The sequence below is a fragment of the Bos taurus genome, chromosome 10 (genome assembly GCF_002263795.3).
Source record: "Bos taurus isolate L1 Dominette 01449 registration number 42190680 breed Hereford chromosome 10, ARS-UCD2.0, whole genome shotgun sequence".
Taxonomy (NCBI): domain Eukaryota; kingdom Metazoa; phylum Chordata; class Mammalia; order Artiodactyla; family Bovidae; genus Bos; species Bos taurus.
The window spans coordinates 69,892,643-69,905,775 of NC_037337.1; the positions used below are offsets into that span (position 1 = coordinate 69,892,643).

The window sequence follows — 13,133 nt, forward strand, 5'->3', positions numbered from 1 at the left end:
CGCGCAGGGAGGGAGGGAGAGAGAGAGAGACAGAGAGAGAGAGAGAGTGCACGCACGTGGGAGAGGGAGTGAGACACCGTATGAGAAAGCGCTATGGCTCCTCCTCTTATATGTTTTTCCCTCCACCTGGGCCTGCCCTATGCAAATTGGGCTTAGCCAGGAGTGCTGTTTGTTCTGCCTGAAGTCTTCACTCTGATCCTCGGACCTTCCTTTGACCTTCCTTGTCTTTTAGCCACTGCCATTTTGACTCCTTTTCCCTATTCTACCTACCTAACACTAACACAGCATTGTGAATCAAATATACCTTAATAAAGATGTTAAAAATAATGAAATATCTTATAAGTAAAATATACTTAATAGTAACTAATCTTTAACTTCATAAAATAAATCATTATTTTATGTAAAAAAAAATAATGTAATCAGGTTTCTTTTCTGCAAGTTGATAACAATATCTAAAAGTCAAAGTAGTCTTTTCCAGAATACCTTCTTCCTTTTTACTGTTAATATGTTTGTCATTAGTATCTTCTGACTCTCTAGAATTCAAAGTAGTTTCTGTCACTTCTGCACCAGTAAAAACTAGTATCAAATGGAGTTTCCTTGCTGGTTTCAACCCAGCTGTTCTTCCAGTTCTTTACAAAGTCTTCCAGTTGACTGCAATTTCAAGCTGTTGCCCTTGCTTCTGTCTCTCTCTGCTCATTGCTGGCAGTTTGAACTTGCATGACGTGAAAAACACTCAAGTCTATTTTGTCTTGACTGACAGAAGCTCACCAAATAATTGTTTCTTTCCAAAGCTATTTTCTCCTAAATTTCCTTCTTGATCCCTCTAAGCAAGTTATATTTAACCTTTTAGAGAATTTCTGCCTAATAGAAATAAAATGTGAGCCACGAATACAAGCCTTATGTACAATTTTAAGATTTCTAGTAGGTACATTAAAAGAGTGAAAAGAAATGAGTGAAATGAATTTTATAATGTATATTTAAAATTTTTCTTTCTTTTTAAAGTATTTTATTTATTATTTATTTATTTGGCTGAGCCAAGTCTTGGTTGTGGCACATGGGATCTTCTGCTTTGGTTGAGGCATGTGAGATCTTTAGTTTTGGCATGTGGGATATAGTTCCCTGACCAGGAATTGAACAGAGGTCCCCTGCATTGGGAATGCAGAGTCTTAGCCGCTGGACCACCAGGGAAGTCCCGATAGTATTTTTTATTTAACTCAACATATCCAAAATACTCTCATTTCAATATGGAATGAATATAGAGCTATTAATGAGATAGCCTATTTTCTCTTTTCATCCCAAGTCTTCAAACTGTAGTGCATTTGACACTGCACATCTCAATTTGGACCAGCCGTATCTCAACAGCCACACGTGACTAGTAGCTAGTATATCAAACAATCGTGGATTTAGTGCTTCTAAATTCTCTGGATTGATTCCTCCAGAATAAAGCAGCTAAGTTCACATTTTGAAAACTCTGTCAAGGCTTTTGGGAACAAACCCCTGAAGCCCATCTTTGGAGCTCAGGTTAGATTTCTTGCTCTTAAGATCCCTCAAGTTTCCAAAGGACCTGGGTTCCTGCCTCTTGCAAACAATGACAAAGCAATTTCTGCCTTTGTGGCACATGTGGGAAGACCTGGCTAATCAGAGCTTTGAAACGCAGGGTGTCTGCTCTTTCTGTGTTCTTGGCGCTAGCACCTGCACACCATCACCTCCTGTTCTTACTTTGCCTCCAGTTGCTATCTATGAGGGTGGGAGATGCAAAATGAATTAGAATTAATGGAGACTTCTTAGCCTGCCAGATAAACTAGCATTGCCTGTGCTAGTGTTCTTTGTCCTTGTGACAAGGGTTTATTGATAAGAAAAAGGATTTGTACTTAAATACCAAACACTCAAATGCTTGGCTGGTTATACTGTTCGCTATCACTGGTGGTGTCCTTCTCCAAATCATTTGTCCTCTGGTGGATCTTGACAAAGTGCCTGCACAAAATTAACAGGCATGCAAAGCCTGGATGAGCAAAATCAATTTGCCTATAATTTGTTTGTGAAGCACTCAGGACGTGGTTGAAGTGATTTTAATTTCAAAGCCCAAGTTGCCCGTCTGTCTTTTTGTCAGGCAATTAGTTCCACTGGCTGGGCAAGAATGCTGTGATGCAGAGTGCTGAGAGGAGCCAACCAAGGAGAATGGCACCCCCTTTTTGGCTTCTTCCGCATGTTCCTCATGCCAAACTTCTTTTGTCTCTGGTTTATTTTGGGTAAAATCCCCTGCTTGGCACCAGGCTCTGTGACTGCTTGGCATAGTGCTGTGGATAAGTGCTTTGAAAAAGGACCTGGAGGGAGTAAACAGAGGAAATCCTAACAGTAGCTACTTCTGGATTGTCTGGCAGTGTGTTTTTATTGAATATACTCAACAACCTCAAATGATCAGTATTAATATCCTCATTGTACTGAACATGAAATCAAGGAGCAGAGAGATGTTGGTAATTAGCTAAAGTCCATGTCTTAGAAGTTCAGAACTGGGGCTACAACAGGGGTGCTCTTAATCCCTGTGCTGCCCATCTAGTCCAATCCCCATAGGAGCCATTGCCTCCTGGACTTTGGGGAGGAACCAAGTTTGAATAAGAGACAGGATAATAGGAACCTCAGTTAAGTACTTCCACCATGAGGACAGGGACTTTGTCAGTATCCTCTAAACCAAAGTGAACCTGGCTCATGGAAGTCACCTCATAAGGACATAGGGGCCCACCTGTGTTTGTTTAGCGACTAAAATGCATTATCTCTTCTGACTCACAATGACCATGGGAGGTAGGAAGGAAAGGTATTATCTTTTATTTATGAATCCCTTGTGGCTCAGCTGGTAAAGAATCCGCCTGCAATGTGGGAGACCATGGTTCGATCCCTGGGTTGGGAAGACCCCCTGGAGAAGGGCAAGCCTACCAGCTCCAGTATTCTGGCCTGGAGAATTCCATGGACTGTATAGTCCATGGGGTCGCAAAGAGTCGGACATGACTGAGTGACTTTCACTTTCACTTTATTTATGAATACTTTAGCTGAGTTAAAGGGAATATCTCACATTCCCAAAATGACTTAAATAAATGTCTGAGTTGTAATTGTGGTTGTTTTAATTGCCTCAGATTGTTTATGGCTCAGACAATAAAAATCTGCCTGCACAGTGGGAGACCTGTGTTCAATCCCTGGGTCGGGAAGATCCCCTGGAGAAAGGAATGCAATCCACTCCAGTATTCTTACCTGGAGAATCCCATGGACAGAGGAGCCTGGCAGGCTACAGTCCCTGGGATCACAAAGAGTCGAATTGGACTGAATGACTAAAACTTTCACTGTAATTGCCATGGTAATAACTTAGTGGTTGAAACTTCTGGAAGCAGGGACCATTTTCTATTCATTTTGTGTCCTTTTCCCCACAGTGCAGAGAGAGGACATTTCTACAAGCACAGAAAGTTCTATCAGACAGCGCTGCTCTAGAGGCAGGGAGAGGCCAGTGGGTGATAATCTGACATAATGCCCTACTTCACAGCAAGAAGTAGAATTTAATAATGTTTTAATGAATAAATGAATGAATACCATATGGAAGTGTTTTCGTAATATGACTAAGCTAATTACACTGATCAGTTATAGGTTGAATTTGGGCTTTCCAGGGCAGCTGATTCCATTTTTCAAAATGAATTATCAAAAAGAGAAAAACAACTCATTCCTTAAAGATGTCAAAATGCAACTTTAAATGCCATGCTAAGCAATGGGAAGGTGCTGGAGTGGGTTAGTCAGTGATTACTGCTATTTAACAGCAATTTAAAAACAAGGCAACAGCAATGTTTGTACTATTATGACATTTAAATAGTTAAAACCGACTCTACTTAGATAATGAATTAATTCATATTTACTGATAAAATACTTCATTTATTTTCTATCATTTTTCATGCAGCTTGAAGTATGTCATGATTATTGTTTTAATATCATGTCATCTATCAGTGCCCAGAGGTTGTCATTGCCTTTTCAAAAAATGACAGAGAAATGAAAAAATGGTGAGGTTTTTACTGACTATCATACTAAGTCAGCAAGTGTGATAACCCAAGTTCCTTTTTCTTGCCCATGACCCTTTAACCTACACTGTTGGAGCAACTTGGAAAAAAAAAAGAATTCTAAAACAGATGCCAGAAAGTGTAGATTATCTTAAATTTCTAGGTGCGCTAAACTACTCAGCCTCTTAGGGAAGAAGTGCCTTCTGTTGGTCTATGAGAATGTCTGTCCTTAACTGAGACTCATCTAATAAAGTTCAGGGAAGGGCCATATCTCCAGGGTAAAGCAGCCCATTCGTTCATTTACTGTGTATCTGTAACTGCCAGGCAAAACCCAATGGTGAATGTCACATAAGTCCTTCAAGGAACTCTTGGGCTACTGGGAACTCAGATGTGTAGACTGACAGTAACCACAGAGAGCGACCAGTGCTATAATGGGGTAAGCAGAAGTGTCTATGAAAGCCACACTGTTTAGTTTGGGGGATGAGAAAAGATCTTCCATGAAAATAGGAAGAAATCATGTAATGAAGCCCCTTCTCCAGGGGATCTTCCCAACCCAGGGATCAAACCTGGATCTGCCACATTGCAGGTAGATTCTTTACCAGCTGAGCCACAACAGAAGCCCAAGAATACTGGAGTGGGTAGCCTATCACTTCTCCAGGGCATCTTCCTGACCCAGGAATTGAACCGGGGTCTCCTGCATTACAGGAATGTTCTTTACCAACTGAGCTATCAGGGAAGCACCATGAAACCTAGGTAAGGGTTATTCAGATGATGAGAGAGGAAAAGAAATTATAAGAAAGAGAATATGTCTTGATTCAGTTCAGTTTAGTCATTCAGTCGTGTCCGGCTCTTTGCGACCCCATGAATCACAGCACGCCAGGCCTCCCTGTCCATCACCAACTCCAAAAAACTATAAAAAGGAAGGTTGCTTTAAAGCATAGAGATTTCAGAGGGCCACAGAGGGTGGTGTGGTAGAAACTATGCTGTCCAATATGGTAGCCAAGAGAAACATGTGGCTAATTAACATTAACTTAAAATTAATTAAAAGTAAATAAAATTAGAAATGCAGTTCCTCAATTGCCTTAGCCATATTTAAAGAGATCAATAGTCAGTTGTGGACAGTGTTGAACAGTGCAGATCTGAACTAGTTCCATCATCATAGAAAGTTCTACTGGATGGTGCTTCTCTATAGGCAGGCAGGGGCCAATCAGTGATGAACTTTGAATGACCTGCAAAGATGTTTGGACCTTACTCCGAGGACAATGAGATGCCACTGAAGTATTATATATAGGGAAGTAGAGTGATCAAGTTTATATATTAGAAAAGTCATTCTGCAGGGCACAAAAAGGCTTAGAGAGAGGCAACACTGAGAATTAGACCAGTAAAAAGCATATTTCATTCATCAGGGAAAGAGATGATAGGCTCCTAGATAGGTAGCATAATAGAGAAGTGCATGGATTCAGGAAATATTAAGGAAAACAATCAGTAGGACTTAATGGTTTAGATCTGGAGGGTTGAGGAAGGCAGATGTGAAGTTTGATCTCTGGCTTGGGCAGCCAGGGAATGATGGTACCATTGACCTAGACAGGAAACAAGAAAGAAGAAGGGGTAGAACTGAGGAGGAGAGATGATAAATTCAACTATGTCCTTGAATGCAAAATGAACAATGAGGCATCCAAGTGAGCTTGCAGGAAGCATTTAGATAGTCAGATCTGACCCTCAGGAGACAAATCTGGGCTGGAGACAAATATTATAAAGCTATCACCACATGGATGAATTGAAAGCCATGGAAACAAATGAGATCTCTGAGGAAGAGAGTGTGGAATGATATGCTAAGAAGGACAAGGACTGAACACTCACAGTGATGAGACCAGCCTAGGAAGAGGAGTCCAGAGGAGAAGCCAGTCAGGCAGAAAGAGAACCAGGAGATCTCCTTCACCTAGAAGGGGATCTAGGTGAAGAGAATATGGTAGGAAAAAGGAGTGGTCATCATGTCAAATGCTACCCAGAGGACAATGTAATTGGAGTTGAACAGGGTTGTTATGGTTTTGCAGGAAAAAGGTCATTGGTGACTTTGGTGAATGCACTTCACCAGGGGAATGATGGGGGCAGAAGGTGGGCTGAAGAGTGACTTGGAGTTGAACAAGTAAGAGCAAACGTAGACAAGTCTAAAACCGGTGAAAGATTTAGAGATGGCTCGTAATAGACGTCTTCTCCATAACCACTGTACCATTTTCAAATGTCTAGCTCATATTAGAGACATTTGTGACTTCTTTTATGCTTGGTGCTCCTGAAAGCTTGTTGAAAGTCTAGAGGAGACTTCTGCACCCTCAGATTTTCATTGTTCCTAGTAGCTCTATTAGTTCCTAGGAGTTCTTGCATTTGGAAGATGCTCTATTGGTATTTCATTACTTTCTAGATTTCAAATTAAAGGCTCTTATTGGCCTTAAATATATATAAAAGTATGCAGTTTTTTCTGACTGAATGAAAAGGTCTCAGTTCCAGGTGAGAAAAAGGTCATGACGAGCCCATAATTTAATAGAATCTCATTTTTTTTTCTAATAGGAATGAATGTTATCTTTATTTATTTATTTTGAGCTTTTTATTTTGTGTTGGGGTACAGCTGATTAACAATGGGTAGTTTCAGGTGAACAGGGAAGGGACTCAGACATACACAGACATGTCTCCATTCTCCCCTTCAGGCTTCCCTGGTGGCTCAGAGGGTAAAGAATATGCCTGCAGTGCAGGAGACCCGAGTTCAATCCCTGGGTTGGGAAGATCCCCTGGAGAAGGGAAGGCTACCCACTCCAATGTTCTTGCCTAAAGAAGTCCATGGATAGAGGAACCTGGTAGGCCCCAGTGTATGGGGCTGCAAAAGTTGGACACGACTAAGTGACTAACACATGCACATGGCTCTCCCCCAGCCCCACCTCCCATCCAGGCTGCCACACAACACTGAGCAGATTTCCATGTGCTATGCAATAGATCCCTGTTGGTTATCCCTTTAAATATAGCAGAGTTTGGGATGGTCATGCATATACTGCTATATTGAAAAGAATCTCATATTTTCAGGGAATTCTGTGAATTAGGGTGAAAATCCCTCCCCCCCACCAAAAAAAAAAAAAGCCAGAAGTAATAGAACTAGGATGAATATGTTTTAATAAAAAATTTATTATGACTATTTACACCAGTTCCTTGATAAGCATATAAATGTAAACTTTTATGTTGGCATTATTTCACACATGATTTATCCAAATGCAGAGTTAATACTGTCATTTGAGTGTACAGGTAGTGAGAAAATTTTATTATATTCACAGAATATACATACACGTGCATTCAAAATGTGTCCCTCCTTAAGCCAGTGGTATGGACACAGTCCCATTGGCCCTGCTTCTGCTTCGCAGGTGGACACTGGAATCAGTGATGTCATCCACGTGCTCCTCACTCTTCTTTTCCTTCAGGCTGTTGATGAATCTCAGGGTAATTTCGTCCCACTCCTCAGGCAACAGCATCAGCAGAAACCCAATGCAGATGATGATGGTAGCAGCCAGGCGGACGACATTGAATATTACCTCCTGCTTCAGGAGATCCACAGCTAGGGGAGCAACAGCAAGTCAGTCAGCCTATGACGGTTTCTAAGCTCCTCTGAAAACAAGTGACCCAAATCAGTGCTACTTCTAGGAGATTTCCAAAAGTCTCTCTTGTTCTCACAAGCTTATCTTTCCTTTTTCTATGTCGTTATTGACATGGCTCTCTACATCTGCTTTCCATTTCTTTTCTCTAAATCATACTCACTCCGCCAGGCAAATACCATCTGATTGAATAGCCTCTGCAATTTTAAAAAATAATTTTATTTTATATTGGAGCACAGTTGATTAACAGTGTTTCAGGTGTACAGTAAGGTGATTTAGTCACACATATCCATGTATCTATTCTTTTTCAAATTCTTGTCCCATTTAGGTTATTACAGAATATCAAGCAGAGTTCCCTGCGCTGTAATAGTCGGTCCTTGTTGATTATCTGTTTTAAATATGGCAGTGTATACATGCAGTTTTGTTTCTTAATATCTTTCCTCTGTATTCCTTCATACTTCTCCAGTTTCACTGGCCCACTGAAGATTTTTTAAATGAACCAAGATTATTAATGTCTAGGTCTTTGCAAATGCTAGTCTTTTTAAAATTTTTAGTTGCAGTGAAACTCATGCAAATTAAAATTAACCACTTTCAAGTGAGTTTACTAGCATTTTGTACATTCATTTGTATAGCATTTTGTACCAGCTTCTCCATCTGGTGTAAAACGTTTTCATCATTTCAAAATAAAACCCCATACCCATTAAGCAGTTACTCCCCAGTCTCCTACCGCCACCCCAAAAATCTGGAAACCACCAGTCTGCTGTGTGTCTACCGATTTATCTATTCTAGATATTTCTTATAAATTGGAACATACACTATACGACATTTTATGTCTGGTTTCTTTTGATTCACATAATGTTTTTGAGGTTCAGCCACATCGTAGCATGTGTTAGTGCTTCCTTCCTTTTTAAGGCTGAATAATATCCCATTGTATCACAATTTGTGTATTGATTCATCTCTTGATGGACATCTGGGTGTTTCCACAATTGGCTTTTGTGAATAGTGCTGTGGTGAACATCTCATACAGGAATATTTTTGAGTCCTTGTTTTCAGTTTTGGGAGGCATGTATCAGTAGTAGAATCATATACATGCTCTTCTCTTTGTATGAAATGTTCTTTCCTCCTTGTATGCACTTCATCCAGCTAAACCCTCTGTTAAATTCCTCCTTTTATTCTTCTTGCAAGAAGCTTCCTTCAGTGCCCCTCCTGTGTGCTTTCAGAGCATTCAGTACATATCTTTGTCAAAGTCTTTCTCTCTCTACATTGTAATTACTGAGTTCCTTTTATCTCCCTTCTATATCACATGATCCTGAGGGCAGGGACCATGTCTTACTCAGGATTTATCATCAGTGTTAGCACAGTTGGTAGCATATACTAAGTACTCAGAAATTATTTATTAAATGAATGAATCAATGGATGAATGAATGGAATTCCTTGACAACCCCACTCCTCCCTGATATTTTCCTCTAAATATCTTATAGTCCTTGGAGTCTTTTACACAATTTAGCATTTAATGATAAGTTACTTTGTGGATCTCTAAGTTATTTAATATAGTCAGTCTTGTTTTCCATATTCAGTGTAAGTTGTTTTTTTCTCATAGAAAGTGAAGTTGCTCAGTCGTGTCCGACTCTTTGCAACCCCATGGACTGTAGTCTACCAGGTTCCTCCATCCATGGGATTTTCCAGGCAAGAATACTGGAGTAGGGTGCCATTTCCTTCTCCAGGAGATCTTCCTGACCCAGGGATTGAACCCGGGTCTCCAGCATTGTAGGCAGACGCTTTACTGTCTGAGCCACCAGGGAAGTCCTTTTTTCTCATAGCACTCCTATTTTTCGGAGTTTAGTTGTTTTAGAATATTGTGTTAGTTTCTGTTGTACAGAAAAGTGAATTAGCTATATGTATACATATATCGCCTCTTCTTCAGCACAGAGCATTAAGTAGAGTTCCCTGTGCTGTACAGAAGGTTCTCATTAGTTATCTATTTTATACATAATAGTGTATATGTTTCAGAGAAGGCAATGGCACCCCACTCCAGTACTCTTGCCTGGAAAATCCCATGGACGGAGGAGCCTGGTGGGCTGCAGTCCATGGGATTGCTAAGGGTCAGACACAACTGAGCGACTTCACTTTCACTTTCCACTTTCATGCATGGAGAAGGAAATGGCAACCCCCTCCAGTGTTCTTGCCTGGAGAATTCCAGGGACGGGGGAGCCTGGTGGGCTGCCGTCTATGGGGTCGCACAGAGTCGGACACGACTGAAGCGACTTAGCAGCACTTAGCAGTGTATGTGTTAATCCCAATCTCCCAATTCATCCCACCCTACTTCCCCCTTTGGTGTACATACATTTGTTCTCTATATTTGTGTGTCTATTTCTGCTTTGCAAATAGATTCATCTGTACCATTTTCCTAGATTCCACATATATGCATATGCATTAATATATGATATTTGTTTTTTTTCTTTCTGACTTCACTCTGTATGACAGTCTCTAGGTCCATTTACATCTCTGCAAACGGCACTATTTCATTCCTTTTTATGGCTGAGTAATATTCCAGTATATGTATGTGCCAAATATTCTTTATCCATTCCTGTCCTGGCGGTTCTATATACCACTGTCATGAACACAGGCATGCATGTATCTTCTGTAATTACAGTTTTCTTTGGCTATATGCCCAGGAGTGGGATTGCTGGGTCACTGTTTTTAGGGCGCCTCCATATTGTTCTCTATAGTGGCTGTGTCAGTCTACATTCCAACTGATAGTGTAGGAGGATTCCCTTTTCTCCGCGTCCTCTCCAGGATTTGTTTATAGATTTTTTGATGATGCCCATTCTGACCAGTGTGAGGTGATGCCTCATTTTAGTTTTGATTTGGATTTCTGTAATAATTAGTGATGTTGAGCATCTTTTCATGTGTCTCTTAGCCATCTGTAATGTCTTCTTTGGAGAAATATCTATTTAGGTCTTCTACCCATTTTTTGATCGGGTTGTTTGTTTTTAGGGAATTGAGCCACATGAGCTGTTTATATATCTTGGAGATTAATCCCTTGCCAGTTGCTTCATTGGCAAATATTTTCTCCTATTCTGAGGGTTGTCTTTTCATCTTGTTTATGATTTCTCTTGCTGTGCAAAAGCTTTTAAGTTCAATAAGGTCTATTTATTTTTGTTTTTCTTTTCATTACTTTAGGAGATAGGTCAAAAAAGATCTTGCTGTGATTTATGTCAAAGAGTGTTCTGCCTATGTTTTCCCCTAAGAGTTTTATAGTGTCTAGTCTTACATTTAGGTCTTTGATCCATTTTAAGTTTATTTTTGTATGATGTTAATGAGTGTTCTAATTTCATTCTTTTACATGTAGTTGTCTAGCTTTCCCAGCACCACTTATTGAAGAGACTGTTTTTTCCATTGTATATTCTTGCCTTCTTTGTCATAGACTAGGTGACTGTAGGTGGGTTTATCTCTCAGCTTTCTATTCTGTTCCATTGACCTATACTTCTGTTTTTGTGCCAGTATCATACTGTCTGAATACTGTAGTATTCAGTGAAAGTTTATTATGGGACCAATACTATCTTTTCTCCCCCTACGCCCCAGTCTCTTCTATAATCCTGATCACATAGTAAGTGTTCAATAAACATTTGCTGATTATCCTGGGACAAAGAAAGAGGGCTATCAAAGACTTGGAAACATAGAATTTTAAAATTAGAAGGACTATATAGTCATCCAGATAATTCACTTTCATTATTTGTTCCACTGACAGTTTTCACTAGAAAGATTTTCCTGGAAAAACAGCTTTTCCCCTTGTCCCTGAAGTCAGTCAGATTGCTTTTTTCCTGTCTCTATTCCAGAGGGCCATCTGCTATGTCCCCGGGAGGAGCTTTCACAGCTCCCCATGGGCAGTCTGATGGGGAGCCAACACCCTGTACGTTCCCTACACTTTCATTAGTGACGTTGACATAAGAGTCCTGTGCTGGGATGCCTTTTGTTTCCATAGGACTTCCTCTAAAAATACCACAAAATTAGGTTGTCAGGGAGAGTACATGAAACCCAAATGATACATTTGGTATTTAATTCTAAAAGCACGACCACGTAAAAACAGTGTTTGTAGCTGCAATTTTTAAATCTGCTGCACAGTTATTCTGTTGTCTGCCACCTTCAAGATATTTAAAAACATGTTCCCAGGCAAGGGACACAATTCACAATTACTTGAAGAAATAACTCCGGGTGTAAAACAAACACAAGCAGGGAACTTCCTGTGCACATTTCAGTTTGTACAGTACCTGCATTTCCAGGAACGCTGAGCACTGTCCCGATGGAGATGAGGATTGGGTATGTCAGCACCACACCAACATTCACCAGGATGTTGAAGGCTGTCAAATAGAGGAGGATGGTGGCTCAGGTGGTAAAGAACCTGCCAGCAATGCAGAAGCCCCGGGTTTGATCCCTAGGTCAGGAAGATCCCTTGGAGAAGGGAATGGCAACCCACTCCAGTATTCTTGCCTCAAGAATTTCATGGACAGAGGAACCTGGTGGGCTACAGTCTATTGGGTTGCAAACAGTTGGACATGACTGAGTGACTAACACACACATATAGGATAAAGGGGAACTGAGATGCTGGTCTCTTTCCTTCTTTTAACATAAAAGAATCAATGTCTATGCTAAACATGCCTTCTAAGTTATCTGTTCAGTTCAGTTCAGTCGCTCAGTCGTGTCCGACTCTTTGCGACCCCATGAACCGCAGCATGCCAGGCCTCCATGTCCATCACCAACTCCAGTTACCAGACTCATGTCCATCAAGTCAGCAATGCCATCCAACTGTCTCATCCTCTGTCATCCCCTTCTCCTCCTGCCCTCAATCTTTCCCAGCATCAGGGTCTTTTCAAATGAGTAACATTGGTCAATTAATCCTCTAATTTTGGAGATGGATTCATATGTATCATACCTGAAAAAGTCATGTTCCTTGTTCCTCTTCTGCCACACTAGCTGCCTCATTTCTTACCAGTTGGCTCACAAAAGGGGTAGGGAGCCATGCAAAGAGGTGAAATAATGTGTTCACTACACTGCTTGTTAGCACTATAAAGTTGAGCCAGAGGTTGAGAGCTAAGGACTGACTGGGGCTTTCTCCCTTGCTAGTTTGCTGTATCATGCCATGTTCCTGGATAACTAAAAGGTCCTAGTGTTACTGCCTAACAGAAGATCTGTCCAAGGATGGCCTGTGCTGTTTTAGTCCCTCTCTTTAGGGGTGTGCATCACATGAACCAACAGAGGTACATATAATTCACTGAACACCAGGGAGCTTTTCCACATCCTGATTTTATATACAGACAACCTTAAGGTGCCTGATGGCCTGCCGTCTATGGGGTCACACAGAGTCGGACAAGACTGAAGCGACTTAGCAGCAGCAGCAGCAGCAGCAGCCTTAAGGCAGGTCCACAGAAAAACCTGAAGGTATAACTTGATATCCTTTAATTTGTATCTT

General features: G+C 40.8%; 1 protein-coding gene across 1 annotated transcript in view; it reads right to left on the reverse strand.

Annotated features, from left to right (window-relative positions):
- Positions 1-7,184: 7,184 nt before the first annotated feature.
- SLC35F4 (solute carrier family 35 member F4) overlaps positions 7,185-13,133 on the reverse strand; it is a 31,997-nt gene continuing 26,048 nt past the window's right edge. The window contains exons 6-7 of the mRNA XM_015473213.3: positions 11,935-12,024; positions 7,185-7,626 (exon numbers count right to left, since the gene is read on the reverse strand). Coding sequence (XP_015328699.2) covers positions 7,385-7,626; positions 11,935-12,024 — 332 coding nt within the window. The 3' untranslated portion in view covers positions 7,185-7,384. The remainder of the gene's footprint in view (positions 7,627-11,934; positions 12,025-13,133) is intronic.